This window comes from Sus scrofa, chromosome 15 (genome assembly GCF_000003025.6).
Source record: "Sus scrofa isolate TJ Tabasco breed Duroc chromosome 15, Sscrofa11.1, whole genome shotgun sequence".
NCBI lineage: Eukaryota > Metazoa > Chordata > Mammalia > Artiodactyla > Suidae > Sus > Sus scrofa.
In genome coordinates this window covers 78,541,530-78,559,447 of record NC_010457.5, presented here as the reverse complement: position 1 = coordinate 78,559,447, position 17,918 = coordinate 78,541,530, and the positions used below count along the sequence as shown (strand labels likewise).

The 17,918-nt window shown below is 40.7% G+C and overlaps 1 protein-coding gene across 1 annotated transcript in view; it reads right to left on the bottom strand.

Annotated features, from left to right (window-relative positions):
• Positions 1-17,918, bottom strand: part of ITGA6 (integrin subunit alpha 6) — an 87,672-nt gene that overhangs the window by 32,332 nt on the left and 37,422 nt on the right. The window contains 8 exon segments of the mRNA XM_021076079.1: positions 4,846-4,964; positions 5,651-5,739; positions 5,877-6,070; positions 7,296-7,506; positions 10,610-10,741; positions 12,662-12,917; positions 14,714-14,793; positions 16,494-16,618. Coding sequence (XP_020931738.1) covers positions 4,846-4,964; positions 5,651-5,739; positions 5,877-6,070; positions 7,296-7,506; positions 10,610-10,741; positions 12,662-12,917; positions 14,714-14,793; positions 16,494-16,618 — 1,206 coding nt within the window.

Genomic DNA, 17,918 nt, shown 5'->3' with positions numbered 1-17,918 from the left:
CTGTCCTGCTGCTGCCAGGACTGACTCCAAGTTGCTACCCCGCAATATCTCTGTAAGCAAAACCTCCATCCTTTCCCATCTCTGCTCTGCCTAATTCAACCTCACAAACACAAGCAGGAAGCTGAATGCCCCACCTTTAGGCCTTTCACCATATAAAAACATGATCTTTCTCCTTTATGTATTGTTCCCTACTCCCTGCAGCCAAAGGGGTCACCCCTGCCTCAGCATAAGAAATACAAGTGAATGGTGGTTTAGGGGGGGCAAGTGGGCTGGGAGTCACCGCCCAGCTCTCCGCCCTCACTCCCCAGCCAGAACTCCGAGCAGGTCCTATGGTTTCCGTACCACAGGGATTTGGTCACAATGACTTTAGCGGGCTTGTGGTAAACCCGCCATCCTGGAGAAAAATGTATTCCCAAATCCAAACAGCTGGGTTGAACTGCTGGACTTTTTAACTACCAACAGGCTAAAGGATGCAAGTACACGCATGGTGAAGGCGGGAGCCAGCAAAAGGGCAAGGGCTGCTCACATTTCATTCCTTCATTTCCCTTGATCTGAACTGTTTACCCTTCCATTGTTATTTTACATTTAGACAGCTACTAATTTCTAAGATCCTAACTACGGGCATACTTTGGAGATACTGTGGGTTCAGATCCTATGCAATAAAGCAAGGGTAGCAATAAAGCGGGCCACATGAATTTTCTGGTAAGTTATGTTTACACTATGCTGTAGTCTAGTAAGTGTGCAATAGCATTATGTCTAAAAAAATGTACATGCCTTAATTTAAGAACACTTTATTGCTAAAAATAAATGCTACCAAGCACCTGGGACTTCAGAAAGTCATAGCAGTAACATCAAAATCATAATAAATAAGAAGGAAAGTTCAAAAATGTTGCAAAAATTATCGAAGTGTGACACAGAGACATGAAGTGAACAAATGCTGTTGGGAAAAAGCCACCTAGCCACAAACCTTCAATTTGCTAAAAAAAAAACAAGAAAATGCAGTAACTGCAAAGTGCAATAAAACAAGGTATGCCTATAGATATATTTTTTGTCTTTTTAGAGCCACACCTGAGGCATATGGAAGTTCCTAGGCTAGCGGTTGAATCAGAGCTGCAGCTGCCGGCCTGCACCACAGCCACAGCAACACCAGATCCGAGCCACATCTTCCACCTACACCACAGCTGACGGTAACACTGGATACTTAAACCCACTGAGCAAGGCCAGGGATCGAACCTACATCCTCATGGATATTAGTTGGGTTCGAATCTGCTGAGCCACAATGGGAACTCCTAGATATATAAAGTTTTGAGAAAGCATATTTAAAAGGCAAAAATTCACAAATAATTTAAAACCAGTTGCTCCGGATGCCAGAGGGTTTTACAAATAGAAGTGTGGCATACATTTCAAAAGGAACTATTTTAACATACATTCACCTAAATCCTGTTTTCATGTTTGTTTTTAAACACACAATTTTGAGTGCACATCACATATGAACATAAAAAAAATGTCTTACTGGCTCAGCTGCCTCATGTTTAACGGCATCATTTATTAACTATGCAGAAGTACTAGTAGGATTTAGTGGGGAGGAATGCCCAGGGACCAAAGCTGGGAAGACTCAGGTACTACACAGGATGCAGCCTTAAAAGCTCAAGCAAGTCCTAGGCCTCCATTTTCTTTGTTTGTAAAATAAGAGAGTTGTTTCTCATCTTTTGTTTTCAAAGGCTTTTGAAATTTACTTTCAGGAGTTCCCATGATGGCTCAGTGGAAATGAATCTAACTAGTATCCATGAGAATGCAGGTTTGATCCCTGGCCCTGTTCAGAGGGTTAGGGATACAGTGTTGCAGTGAGCTGTGGTACCATGAGCTGTGGTGTAGGTCAAAGATGTGGCTCGGATCCCGTGTTGCTGTGCCTGTGGTGGAGGCTGATGACTATAGCCCCTGATTCAACCTGGGATTGAGGCCTGGGAACCTCCGTATGCTGCGGGTGAGGCCCTATTAAAAATACATAAATAAATAAATTTACTTTCATACTGTCTACGAGGAAAGAAGGAACAACTTTACAGGGTTCACAGTCAACCAACTTAGGAGGAGGACAGGAAAGTAAGGATATTAAAACATCAATTATATACAGCCAAATAATTATGACAGGCTAGCTGCTGGGAAAGACTCAGTAAGTGAATTTTGCTACAGGAATTCAAGTCTTCTTGATACCTGAGGTCTATCTCTCAAACGAGAACTCAAAAGTTCAAATTGCTTTTGCTAAAACAGTTGAGTGTTATTCTATAATTTTCCACCTGTTAAAAGTGTTGACTATTTTTAAGGTTGATGCCTAATACCTATACGAACAGAGAGAAACGGGCATATAAAGGCAGTAACACATGTTCATTTAGTTAACTAATTTATTTATTTATTTCTTTGGCATAATATCCCAGATCCATTCTCCCCTACTTATTTTCCCGTCTCCGATTTTTGCCATCTGTAACTTCTCTTGTGGTTCTTAGCTTTCACATAAAATGGCTCTCACAGATCTTGTCCTTTAACCAGATAACTATTTTTCTATTGTATTCTATATACGTATTGTTTATTGTGGTTTTTTATACTATTTTCTTAAGAAGTATCCCGGTTTCACTTTCTTAACCCGAGGGTTTTGCTTAGGATTCTATTTTGTTTTATTTATTTTTTTCCTTTTTTTGGCCACACTCACGGCATACGGACGTTTCTGGGTCAGGCCAGGCATCAAATCTGAGCTGCAATTGCAAACCACCACAGCTGCGGTGATGCTGGATCCTTAACCCACTGTGCTGGGCAGGGGATAGAATCTGCACCACCAAAGAGACAAACTGGATCATTAACCCACTGTCCCACAGCATGAACCCCAGGATTCTTTCTAGATAATAGAGGCCACATCTCCTCTTGCCACTTCCCAGAAGACTGCAGGGCAGTGAAGGCAGCAGGGGTATATAGGACACAGCTTTTTTCATTAGGGTTTCACTGTACATCATTGCCCATTTCTTTATAGAGATTCTTTAGATAAAAATGCCTATAAAAATAGTTAAAAAAATACAAACAAACCCTAAATGGTTCACATCTCACTAATGATTAAAGAAATATAAATTCAATCAAAAGATGTGATCACATATCACACTGGCAAAAATTAAATAGATTTATCATGTTCAATATTGGTACGGGTGTGAGGAAATGGGCCCTCTGGTAGGCTGTTGCTGTGAGCACTTTTCTGTGGGTGTACGTATTAATACAAAAATGTGGTAACCTTTAGCCCAGCAATTCTATTTCTAGGAACTTTTCTTCAAAGAAACAATAATCCATTACATATAGGTATATAAAATATACTCTAGCATGCTGTTTATAATAGGTAAAAGTCAGAGACTATTTAAAAATTCCATCAACTGAGGATTCATTAAATGCATATTATGGAATAGTATTAAATTATTAAACAAGATTAATGTATTTGTATTAACAAGGAGAAATAACTGGAAGAGACTTTTAATTAAACACCAAAATGGAGAACAGGAATGATAGCATGGCCTGTGATGACACCCTACAAGTTGGGAGATATTCAATACTATTAAAAGTTGGTTCATGGAAGAAGAGAGTATTGGAGAACTAGCACTTACTGCAATTTTATATCAACTTAACAAGAATGTGCTCCTTTTTTTTTGGTCTTTTTAGGGCTGCACTTGCAGCATATGGAGGTTCCCAGGGTCGATTCAGAGCTGTAGCTGCTGGCCTACACCACAGCCACAGCCACGCCAGATCTGAGCGATGTCTGCTACCTACACCACAGCTCATGGCAAGGCCAGATCCTTAACTCACTGAACGAGGCCAGAGATCAAACCTGCATCCTCATGGATACTAGTCAGATTCGTTTCTGCTGTGCTATGATGGGAACTCCCGAATGCATTTTTTAAATAAAAAAATTTTAATAAAACCATTTTTACTGGTAACTTCCAGTAGTGACAGAATTGCTGGGAAAAGGGGACTTGGACACAGTGGATGGGCAAACCATTGCAGCCTTTCTGGAGGTCATTTTGGTAAAGCTGAATAATAAATCTTAAAACACACGTGTCCTTCAACTTAGCAACTCCCTCTTGGGAAGTCATCATAAGGAAATAATCCAGGACATGAATGAAAGTCAGGATGTTTATTTACCTCAGCAATGTGTATCATGAAAGCAAACAACCCAACCTGGAAAGCAACATGAATGCCCAGTGACAGTAGGGCAGGTGTTAAATAAACTATGATCCAGCCATGCGTGATGCCTCAGACAATTATTAACTTCAATTCAGAAAAGTACTCAATGACAGGGAAATAGCGACTATGCATTATAAATTTGCTCCCAGAAAAAGGTCACACAATATGGTACAAACCAACAAAAGCAGGTTACAAAGTGACACGCACATTGTGATCTCAATTGTGTTAAACATACATGTATGGTCACAGAAAACTAAAAATCAGAAGGCTATAAAACCAAAATTTGGGAGTTTAATAAGGGTGGTGAAATAGAGGAGATTTTTTATTTCCTTCTCTACAGTCAAATTTTCTGTGTGTTTCAGTTTTTATGAAAATAAAGGTTTTTGAGATTGAGTAAAAATTTTCACCAATTCTGCCTTTAAAAAAAAATTACTTCAAAATTATAGCCAGGTTTTAAGAATTAGGTTTTTATTATATTGTAATACTACCCTCAAGAGAAAAAAAATATTCAAAACCCAGAGAAGCCTTTGCCTTTGAAGTATAGTTGTTCTAAGTTTCAATTCAAAATGTAAAAAAAAAATATTGGGTAAGCGGATTATGGAACATGCTTAACTAAAGTCAGAGATAACACACCTGAAAATAGTTACTGAGTCTGAGAGGGAACCAACAGCAACATCAGGGTACCAATTTCTATCAAGGTCCATGTTTCCAGCAATTGAATATCCAAAAGATGGCGATTTACCCTCGAGAACCTGAAAGGAACCAGACATCGGAATGGACACTAGGCCACCCAAATGAACCCCTTGCCCACGCTTTGAAAAAAGACACATAAGCCTCTTTTGAACTAAAGTTTAAGAGCTTACTTATAACAAGTAATTACAAGTAAATATACATATGATCCAACACTTCATACATTTTACTTCCTAAAAGGTACCTGATCTATGTTGTACCTCAAAAGACAAAAGAGGCATTTTTTTATGAGTTTGTGTACTACATGAAGTCAATCACCATTTTTCAAACCAAACCTCTCTCTACCCACCCTCTCAATGTCTTATTTTTCTCTACAGCAATTTTTAGTTTTTGGTATCTGAATTCTCTATGCAATTACAATCACCTCTTACATTTGTTCAGTTTCACCTCTATTTAGTATGCTGCTAAAAGGAATATTACCACATTTCCATCTATTTATGCCATCAGGGTAGAAGCGTCTTTTCCTTTGGCTTTGATTCCTAATTTACCAAAGGAATTTTACAATTTAAAACTAGCAGGTCACTGTATTTATATCTATTTCCAAGGTCTCTTTTAATACATTCTTTAAATAACAACAAAATTTATACTACCGTAGACTTGTAAATAAAACATCACTAGTGTGAAAATTCACATACACCAAGGCAAAATGTTGAGCCCCTTATTGCAGAAATCCAGACGGTCTGGTTACCTGTGTTGGTTTGGTATTTATTCCATTTGCAGATCCATGATAGATAAAAACCTTCCCCTTGCCATCGTAGGGTGCTCCAACTGCAATATCTGTCGATGATACCACATTTTAACAAACACTACCTTTTAAAAGCATTCCAACACAATGTTTTGAAATAAAATGCCATAAACACTGTCAAATAATCTATCACCTGTTAATCATGACCATCTCACAATCTATCATCTACCTGGGTAGCCGTCTTGATTAATATCTCCAATATTTTTGACCGCAACGCCAAACATAGAATCTTTGGTTCCGTTAAGACGAATTGGCTTGACGTTTTTCCATCGGCCTTGCTGGTTCATGTAGACATACACTGCACCTCCAACTTCTCCACTTCTATCAAAATACTGTGGGGCCCCAATAACTATATCTTGCCACCTGAAAACATAACGAGGGGGAAGAACTGTGAACCATTAGCTAAAATACCAGCAGGCATGGGGAAAATCCCACCAGCCCAGGTACAAAGGACACAAAGATTGATGTGATACAAGGACTTCGAATCTGGACTTTGTATTTTATCAGTTAAAGCTTCTTTTTTTTTTTTTTTTAATTTTTTTGTCTTTTTGCTATTTCTTGGGCCGCTCCCGCGGCATATGGAGGTTCCCAGGCTAGGGGTCTAATCGGAGCTGCAGCCACCGGCCTACGCCAGAGCCACAGCAACGCGGGATCCGAGCAGCATCTGCAACCTACACCACAGCTCACGGCAATGCCGGATCGTTAACCCACTGAGCAAGGGCAGGGATCAAACCCGCAACCTCATGGTTCCTAGTCGGGTTCGTTAACCACTGCGCCACGACGGGAACTCCCTTTTTTTTTTTAAATAAATCAAGGTAGCCTCCAATAAACACCCAAAGAAAAATATCAAGGGTAAAAACGTGAAGGCTGTTCCCAAGTTACATCTATAATGCAGAGAGACTCCCAGTCCACCTTCAACCCACCACCACAGACCCATACTGGCACCACCAGCCAGAGAGACCTATAGAGGGGCTTGTGGCACCAATTGCTACTTTCCACAGGACATTCTAGATGCTTAAGAGACCACAGAACAGGGAGTTCCTGTTGTGGTTTATCGGGTTAAGAACCGGCCCATGAACCATGACGATGCAAGTTTGATCCCTGGACTCACTCAGTGGGTTAAGGGATCTGGTGTTGCCACAAGCTGCGGTACAGGTCACAGACGTGGCTCAGATCTGGGGTTGCTGTGGCATAGGCCGGTAGCTGCAGCTTGGATTCAACCCACAGCCTGGGAACGTCCATATGCTGCTGGAAGGAAAAGAGGGAGGGAGGTGGGAAGAAAACCACAGAACAGAACCACACAGGGGTCATTTTTTTGAGTTACTTTATCTCCAAATTTTAATTGTCACGGACCTGTGACACCAAGACATAGTAAAAACTGAAGACTGAACATGTACTCCTACCCCCTGGGGAGGGTACTGAATGAACGTATGCTGCCAAAGTATAAGTGATGAAGATAGGAGGGGATAGTAAAAATCCGACAGCAAAAATATTCTTTCCACTGACTAACCTGATCGTCTCAAGACCTGCCATAGCCAGAGCAGCCATGCATTCTTTGCAAGTGAAAAATGACCTGAGAGGCTCTTACCCGTCGCTGTTGAGGTCCACCACTGCCACATCATAGCCAAATGAAGAAGCCAGCCCTTCCCCATCAAATATGTGCTCGGGGAGAAGATGTGCAGACTTCAGGTCTCTTTTAAGCAAAACCACAGCTCCGCTGTGATTGGCTCTAGGAGCACCAGATACAAAAGTAATCTCATCTTTGGAAACAATACCTTTCCCTGAGTCCAAAGAAAAGCCTAGGGAAACAAAACACAGTTCGCGTCAACTCTGTTTTTCAGGAGGTCTCTAACAGTGGTTACTCCCTTACTCCCTTTTCCTTTTGTTTCCCACCCTCTCCCTCTGACCCTCCCCACCAGCTCTCATATCGATGATAAAGTTCCAGAGCCAAGAAACTGGACACAAGTTCAAAGCAGCAGACTACTGCACTGCTTCCTATGGGAACGTGTTAAGACTTTCAAGAAAAGTACCTATGCTTTTTAGCCTCTGTGGAACTTGAGTCATGACACATTCAGGCAGCTCAAGAATCCCATTTTGGATCCCATTTTAATACTGAGACTGCTGTAAAAAGGAGATCAAGCTAGGTATTTGATTATAGTTGATAATTATCAAATGATCTCTAGACAGGTACATCCCATACACCAAGTAACAACCCGACGTAGCGTAGCTGAGGGCATATTACAGGGTTCTGCTCTAATGTAGTGAGAGTAACTTCCATATTCATCCATCTCCTCCGCTGTCCGTCAGGCAAGAACAAACACTCATCTCATGAATATACTGCTGAGAGCATTTCACTATTTGGGGCCAACTTAGTCCTCCAACACAAACATGCAAACAAAACCATGACTGATGAGCTGGAGTATTTGAGAACCTGGTATAAACAATAGAGGTGAGCAAATCCTCAGCTGTATCAATTGCATACTTGTTCAGAGAGAGGGCAGAAAAATGATATAACATCTCATCATAAAGTATCAGATAGGATGTCAGGTTACCCATGCTGAGGTTGAGTGGCAAGCCAACACCAATGCCCACATCGAAATCATTCAAATTAAGCAAAATCTTCCCACATCAAGGGGAGGCAGATGTGGAATACTCTAAGCTCACCCTTTGGATTAGGCTTTATTTATAAAAAGCTTCACCACTACTGTAGCAGTTCTCAAATTGTGAAGTGAGTGGAAAAAGAGGATGAGCTGCAAGTTTAGAATAGGGTGGTATGATCGAATCCAGCTCTGGAAGCCATCTGGCTACAGGCCCTCAACCATGGCATGCTTTTTATGTGTGCTTCGCTTGAAATGAAATAGAAAATAAAAAGATTTATGCTCTGTATGGATCAAAAAAAAAATTCTTAAATGACCATGACCAAGACAATTTATTTGTCATCTCAGAGGTCACGAACCTAGGTAGCTATTCATCATCACATCAGGAAATGTGTCGGGCTGCTCCCGGGAGGCTGTGTTTTATAAACAAACTGATCGGGATCTGTATAGGAAACGCTGGTCAAAAACAGCAGGCCTGGACACATGCGCGGGGCGGAAGAGATTGCAGAAAAAGCAATTATGCTTGGTAAGAGGCACACTAGCTCCTGCCGTGTTGCTGGATGATGAGGCTGACAGCACCGGCCAGCCACCCTCTTTGCCAGCTTCCAAAACCTCAAGCAGATCATTTCATTCCTAAAACCCATGGATTTATCCGAAAGACCAGATACCCAGACAGCATGGACAACCAAAACATAAAGTACAAACTGGACTCCCCTCCTCCTGCCTCCAGGTACCCAGTGATGAAGAAATCCATTCTAAAAGTGGCAAATGTGGTTAATAAATATGTTGAATATTTTCAAGTGTTCCCATAGGAACTAAGTTTATAAAATCCACAGGCATCTGTCTGAAAGACCAAAGCATTGATTTCTTGACCAGAACCACTGAATTGAAATCATAAATGAAGTCCTATAGAACACATCTGAAGAGAGGCTATTAAAGTCTATCCAAATAAAATACTGGTTTGTTGATAATAGTTACCCTGAAAAGGATTTTTACCTAGAAAAACCCTATTTAATAATTAAGACTGCAAACCAGTCAGCCTTGAGTTTCCTTCCTGTTCTGCAAAGCCACCGACAGCATTCACACACCCAGCTGCTGGGGGATTATTAATTGTATGACCTTGGACTAGGAAATTAATCTCCCTAAGTCACAGGGTTTTTTTCCCCATCAACAAAAGAGGGACAATAATACTTAGTTTACGATATTGTTAGAAAGATCAAATAAGACCTATAAGTAGTAAGTTCGGTGTGTGATTTAAAGCACACTGTAGATGCTTAACAAGTGAAAAGTCTAACTTTTTTTCCCTTCTATGCCTTCCCACTGAGTTTTAATTTGGGGGATAGTTTCTGAAAAGTTCTTTTTTAAATAAAGAATATTGTTCATCTGTATTTATATAATTAGAACAATTTTTAAGACTATATTTACTAAGACCTTCGATCTACAACTAGTTTTTTCCTTTTTAAAAATCTTCCATTGTTCTAGTAATATCTCTAGCATATGGGTACATCTCTATTTTTTTAAAAAAAGAATAGGTTACTATTTAGGTTTAGGAGACTTTTTTACATTTTTTCCCAAGAAATGCACAGTAATTATTCTTTATGTCAACTCACACCAAGAATTAAAGCTTTTAAAAGCCTTTGTGTAATTATCATAATGCACATGAATAATTTAGGACACCCATTAGTAATGCAAACAAGCCTGAGGAGTTAAAGAATTGGCACTTAGACACAATCTGGGTGTCCTCAGAGCTGTGTTGGCCATCCTGCTCAGCCTCGGCTGCAAAGCCCCTGTGCCACCCGCAAGGGGCCTGGTGACAAGGGGGCCCCAATCCGGAAGCAAGGCCAGCTCTTGGAAATGACCTGGAGGTGGTGACCTGCCTCTTAAGAGTAACTTCATAAATGCAGCTCTTAAAGAATATCTCTAGAAAGAGGCGCTAAAGGGAGAGGGGAGGCAGTTCAGCCTCCCGCTAATACCCATGCATTTTCTTCATGGCTGCCTGAACAGCCTGGTTCAGGTTACAGAGGCTGACGTTAGTTCAGGAAAGCCCTCCACCTGAGAGGACAGAGGATTTGGGAGATGATAGGTTTCCTTCTGCTTTGAGGGAGCTCCTTTCAGAAGGGAAGGATCTCCGGCATCTGTCAAGTCACCGTGGGATTGCCCAAGGCTTAAATCCAACTCCAGTATATACAGCCACATGCCCCTGGCTCCACGTGGCCTCGTCTCACCCAGGAAGCTCAGAGGCCTGCGACAGCAGGTCACACACAGGCGTCTGAAGAGGCAGGCACGCCACCTACTCTCGTCCTACCTAAATAACTGTTAGCAGGAACAGGAACAAGACTTTCATCATTGTCAGTCTCTCCACCAACTTCATAAGGCCCATCTTCAAAGATGTTCATGTCAAAAAAAGTGTTATTCTTTTGCTCTACGCGAACAATCCCTAAAAGAATGAAATGGGAAAAAAAAAAAAAAAAAAAAGAAGGTGAAACAAAATAGATGGTTCCTAATAAACACGCCTCAGGTTCTCATTAAACACAGAAAGAAAGTTTGGAGGAAGAAAAGGCAGAAAAAAAGAGATGACCTTTGGAGTTATTACAGTTAAAAAAAAAACATGTTCATGTAAATTTGTACAAAGATATTTGTTTCAGTGATTAAAAAAAAAAAAAGCCCATGTGTTTTCATGAAGTATCTTATAACACAATGAAACTAGATGGAAAATGGAATGTTTACTTAGTAAACTAAACCTACAGAAAAAATTTTAATTATATGGATGTGGTATTTTACATTTTTTATAATCGTAAATCTATTTACCTTAACTATAATGTAGAATTGAAATTAACATTTTAATCTTTACTTCAAATTACTTTAACCAAAGATTTAAAATCTTTAACAAATTTTCACAAAACATGAAAAAGATTTCATATAATAAGCCCACTATGTGATTTTTTTAATGATAATCTTTTAAGTCAGAGTTTATAAAGCAGATAAGACATGTTTCTCATAAATTAAGGCATACATAACTAGTAGGCATTTGTATTGTTTTGTTTTACTATGTATGGCATCTCTTCTTGCTAAAATAAAACTACTTCTAAATTCAATGTGTTTTTTAATTAGGTCAAGAGAACCTGACATATACTGTGATGGGAAAGATTTGTTGGGGGTGGGTAGTAATTTCCTTTGGAAGGTTTCTATGGATGACAACGACAGTGTTCAAGGATCATCTCTCTTTTTTTTTTTTTTTTTGCCTCTTTTTTGCTTTTTTTAGGGCTGCACCCATGGCATATGGAGGTTCCCAGGCTAAGGGTTGAATCAGAGCTACAGCTGCTGGCCTACACCACAGCCCGCCAGATCTGAGCCGTGTCTGCGATCTATACCACAGCTCACAGCAACGCCAGATCCTTAACCCACTGAGCGAGGCCAGGGATCGAACCCCGAAACCTCACAGATACTAGTCAGATTCATTTCCGCTGCATGCAATGGGACCTCCTCCAGGATCATTTCTAACTGGAATTAAAACTTGGAAATTTTTGAATGGAAAAGAGAAAATTTTCTTAAGTGTGTCCTAACTAGTGAAAATGTTGTAACACAGAAATTTACTTTAATAAATTCCTCAAAAATAAAAAGGCTTATGTCCAAATAGGATGCTTTTCTCTTCATTATGGATTAGAGTCAGGTTAATTATCCTTATAACATAGGGGTTTCCTACACCTGCTTAATTTCTTCAGAGAAGTTAAACTTTTATTACAGCACCACTCGCCATGTCCATCCAGGCAAAAACCATGGGCCATTCTCTTCCCTCCCTCCAGTGTCTCCTCTGACATACATCACGGTATTATTTAAACAATACCACTAAACAACCTTTCCACAAGGTACCTTAAATTATCATCTCAAAGTTCCCTCATCTGTCACCTACGTTTCTAACTATATATACTGCTTTAGTAGCAAAATACAGCCGTTAAGACAACACATAATGAAACAAATGGCTGTATTAATACAATGTTATTTGTACACGACAGCACTCAATTGTCCTCAGTTTTCAGATCCCTACCTTAAAATGAAAACTTTCGTCTCCATGAAACAGGCAAATAGAAAACAGCAAAACTACTAAATTATAGTCTTACAGAAAAAGTTAACTACTTCTATCAACATTAACTGCTAGTGGAGGGGGAAAAAATCTCTTAAAACACATTTCCACCAATATTTTTAAAAATCAGATTTTTAGATCTTTTAATATCCTACTTTACTTCTATAATAAACAAATGATTTATAACACATTTTTTTAACTCAAAATACACTAAATCATAGTGCACATAACAGAAATAATGTAGTTATACTAATCTCTATAATACGCATGCCATACCTTTCCAGTTGTAAGTGCCTGGGGCTCCAAACACAATGTAATGATAGTCTTTAGTAAAAGTAGCTGCTACACCTTGCTGGCAAGAACCAAATTTTTCATGACCTCTCAATCGGCCATCACAAAAACTCCAGTCTCCTCCATCCATATAGTCTTCAATCCTGAGGTTCTGACTTAGGACATAACACCTTCCAAAGATGTCTCGAGATTCCTGCTTTGTGTTAACATGTTGCCGTTTTTCATATCGATGGGCACACGTCTGCAAACAGAAGGAATCAAGTAGCCCGTATATGTCTGCAAATCTCATGTTACAAGTTGATAAAATTGTCAACAATAAAGAGCTTAATTCTAAGTGGGATGTTAGGAGTTCCCTTTGTGGCTCAGTGGGTTAAGAATCCGACTAGTATCCATGAAGATGTAGGTTCAATCCCTGGCCTCGCTCAGTGTGCAGGGGAATCCGGCATTGCCATGAACGTGGTACAGGTTGCAGACATGGACTGGATCTAGTGTGGCTGTGGTGTAGGCCGGCGGCTGCAGCTCCGATTTAACCCCTAGCCTGGGGAACTCCCCCATGCCGTGGGTGTGGTCCTAAAAAGAATTAAAAAAAAAAAAAGGGATGTTACATGTGTCATCATGCCAAGATCAGAGTCAAAAACCATTAAATCTTCCCCAAAGTAGCACGAAGGAGACCATTTACCTTGCATAGGCCTTCTGTCTTATCCTCACCCAGAGAATAATGCTCCAATACAAATACTGAATGCCAGTCTATAATCTACGGGCCATTTACTTGTAAATCTACCTGTCATATAAACAATGGGGAACACTCTACTTCATCTTCTCAGTTTAATTGGCTTTTAGTAGCTGTATAAAGCTTCACATCGATGTGTTTGTGAAAATAAGTAATCATGCTCCAGAGGACAGAAATCATGGACATATTTTTACAGGGATCAAGCAAACACAGCTAAAACACACTTGGCTTTTACCCATACTATTTCCTTATATTCAGTCCGAACTAACTTATTATCCTTTAAACTCAGAGATGAAGCTTATTTTATAAGGCAGAGAGGAGTTCCTGTTGTAGCTCAGTGGGTTAGGAACCCGTCATAGTGTCTGTGAGGATGTGGGTTCCATCCCCAAATGGGTTAAGGATCAGCGTTGCCACAAGCTGCAATGTAGGCCACAGGTGCAGCTCAGATCTGGTGTGGTTGCAGCTACTGCAGTTGTGGCGTAGGTCACAGCTGCAGCTCCAATTCAACTCTTGGCCCAGGAACTTCCATATGCTGCAGGTTTGGCCTTAAAAAGAAAGAAAGAGTCAAAGAATTACACTGCTAGGAGGGATGACATCATCTCCAACTTCACAAAGTATTCAAGGCTCCCCTCCATATAACACAGGCCAAAAATAATCTGCAACGTCCAAGTCGATGCAGCCCCGTAGGTATAAAAATTCAGTGTTCAGTAAAATCCTCATTTTTCTCAAAATTCTATAAAAAATTGTGACAGCAACCAGATTTTGAAAGAGACACAGAAGGATCATCCTAATCTGGCCTGGCACCTCCAAGGCCATCAAGCACAATCTGTGCAACAAACCCTATTTTCTTTGCTACCACGTCTATTTGAAGAAACTCAGAATAAATAACTAGAGAGTTTAAAATGACTTGATCCCGCTTTCTGTGAGCATTCCTGTATTTTTTTTTTTTTTATAACTTAGCTACAATAGTTATATAGTTTCTAGGACAGAAACCACAACTGTTTTCTTTCCCTTACTTAAGACCATCTAGAGTTTTAGGGATAATAAAGGTTCTTAATAAGTTCTTGGAATCTGAAAGTCCTAAAGAAAAGCAGATGGTGGAGCTGTGTCAAAGGAGATCAGGAATCAGGAAAAACGACCCTTTGATTTCTTCTTGTCATCCATTCCGGCTTTAAAGCAGTCAGTTATCTAAAATGTGCGCTTTATGCAGACCAGAGCTCTGCCTGTTTTGTTCACTCCTGCAAGCCCAGCGCTGCCACACAACAGGCCTCTGACACTGTGGAGTGGACACACTTCTCTACACTTACCACAACTTTGCCCCCTGGACCTTGGCTCTGGACGGTGACCCCCATCCACTGATCTTCCTTGCTTTCTGATGAAGGGTCGGCTGTGGAAAGCAGCACAGGTTACACACAGTTAGGACTTCAAAGCAGTTGCAACAGGCAAGGAAACAATAAGTGAACAAGAATACACAAACAGCTTCTAAATTGTCTTGACTCCAAGTCTAACTGCTTAGTAAATTCAGTGACTCAATCCAGAAAAATTACTTCTCATCTTAAGAAAATGGGTAAGTGGTTCTGGTGTGAATGTTTCACAAAATTCTTTCTGTAAAATACCCAGCTTTACCTGGTGACCTTTCACCCTCTCTGACTCCCAGGATCCTGAGTCCAGAAAGGCATTTGAAAAATTAAGACTAAGGGGTAAGCCCTCCAATAGATGCCCCTTCAAGCAACAATGTAAACATCTAGTTTCCAAACTGGAAGTACCATCTAAACAAACAAAAAGTGGGCACTCTGACCTACTACCAAATTTGTTACATCACAGCATGAACTGTTCTGTTCTTTTCTTTACTGCAGATGGGAAGACAAGGCCTCAGATTCACTTTCCACCTTTCTATCAATGCAAAAAAAGGAAAGCCATAAGGCAATAAAGAAACAAGTACCACCATGTGCTCATTTCGGGTATCGATTCAAACAGACTATGACCTAAGATCCAATTTATGCCTTCCTCAGTGAGAAGCAAGGCAGGCACGATTTTCAATCGTGAATCATTACAAACATATGTAAATTAAACAATCTTAGGGAGACAGATGGATAAATGCCAAAATGTTAAATAAAGAGGGATTAAGTCTACATACTAGTGGGTTTGGGTTTTTCTTTATAGTTCTATGTCATTTGCAAGTTTCCCAAAATTAGTATTATTTTCCAGTAAGTTAAAAAAATATTGTTTCTACACTAAAAAAGCAAGAGATAAACATAAACATAAATCTGTAAATCTGCTTAGACCAAGAATGTCAAATTAGGTTTGGTTGGAGCCTCTCAAGACACTAATTGCTCTGCTCACCACACAGTCTGCAAAACAAGCCTCTATCTGAGAAGGGCAAAATTTATCCATGTTAGTCAGCTCTCACTTTAGAGAGATCTTATATTTAAACAGTCTTTCTCCCAAATATTTTAACAGCAAATGAGAACTTTTGGCTGCTGAGTACAAGATCTGGGGACATTCAATCTTCTTGGATGCTCTGAATTCAGTTTTTCAAGTCTCTTGCAGGATCTCAACAAATCACTAGGTGGCGACATTGACACACCATATCAGTTTAGAAAGCAGAGTTAGAAGAGGCAGCAAATAAAGGCAGCCAGAAGGATTTAGAAAGCAAATATTCTTTTTTTTTTTTTTTTTTTTTTTTTTTGTCTTTTTAGGGATATGGAGGTTCCCAGGTCAGGGGTCGAATTGGAGCTACAGCTGCCGGCCTACACCAGGGCCACAGCAATGCAGGATCCAAGCTGCGTCTGCGACCTACACCACAGCTCATGGCAATGCCGGATCCTTCACCCACTGAGCGAGGCCAGGGATCGAACCCTCAACCTCATGGTTACTAGTTGGATTTGTTAACCACTGAGCCACGACGGGAACTCCTAGAAAGCAAATATTCTTGAGGCAAGCAAGCAACAGTCAAGGCTGATGAAAATAAGAGGTCTTCTCTCCAAGAATAAATGCTTGTTCCCCCTTTCCTTCCTCCTAGAAAGGACAAGTGGGGTACAGACAAGCTGGCCAAAGGAACACTTGAGCGAGTACAGATGAACATACCATCATTATCAAATTCAATCCGTGTGCAAGGCCCCCGGGAGGTGATGTCACAGCTGTACAAGCCTCCTGTTCTGTTGGCCTTCTGCAGGGGAAGGGCTACTGCCCGTGGAGCCCCCACAAGCACCCTGTTGACAAAAACAGAATTTGGAGATCTGAGTTGAATATGCATTTAACACTTCAGTTAGTCAGAATCAAGAGATACTGGGATTATTCTTTGTAAAACAGTCTGCCAGTTCTCTACCAGGTTAGGTGATGAGAGAGAATAAAGGTAGAGCCCTTGACTCAGGCCCTCTGAACGCACATGTGTGCATACACACACACGCACCCAAGTCAAGCGCAAGAAAGGCAGCTGCTGAAACAAGGAGAAAGGCCATCTCTCATGGTATCAACAACCCTCCGCTGAGCACAATTCTGGAGTTTTAGAAGACATACTTTCCATAAAGCCTTCCCCCTACACCTAAGCCAAGGACAAAGAAGGAACTCAGACAAAACAAACACTCTCACATTGGAGGAGAAAAAACGGTCACATTAAACTTAAGTGATAAAACATCCATTTCTAACACTGCCTTGAGGAGGTTTTTTCCCCAAAGGTAATTTTGACTATACCCCAGATTTCCAGTTTATGTACAGTTACATTGATTAAACCAGGAGGCCCCTAGGCTCTAATGCTGTGGCAGCCTATGGAAGCAAACCAAAATCTCAAGCCTGCAAATGCCTCAAGGTTACAAAACCAAACTCCAAGGACAACCAATCATTAACAGCCAAGGAGGCTGTAAGCTCTAGCTGATCAAATAATTTCCTTGCTTTGCTTCCTTACTTCCTCTACGTTATTCCCCGCTCCTGCTGGCAGAGGGCCCCTAACCACTTCTGGTTTGACGCTGCTGAGTTTGCACTGATTTTTTTTGTGCTCAAATAAACTTGTTCAATTGGTAATATGCCTCAGTTTATTTTTAACAATACTGATTTGGAACCAAGCTTTTGCCCACAATACAATTTGCTGGAATGACTCTCTTTTGCATCAATTCTTACTTCCTGGTACCCTGGTCACCCCCGACTATCATCCAATCAGTTTCCACCAAGGATTCGGGGAGGGTCTGAGGGCACCTTATGTAGGAGGCATCATAACAGTCCCCTTCGCCTCCCATCTCCTGTAAGAGGAGCTCGTAACCCAAAGCCACAGTCCTTAAAATCCCACTGTTTTCCGAAGAGGGATCTATAGAGACCCACCACCTTTCTGCTGCATTCCTCTTGCTAATGCCCTTTACTCACCATCAGTTTTACGATCTTTGGGGTCTGGCTGACCCACGGATGATGAAGAGAAGAAACAAAAAGAACATATGCCTGACTGGACAGAGAGAAACAGAGCTGCAAGAGACACCAGGCTGGGAACACGAATGTGAACAAGCTCCCTAAACAGAAAAACCA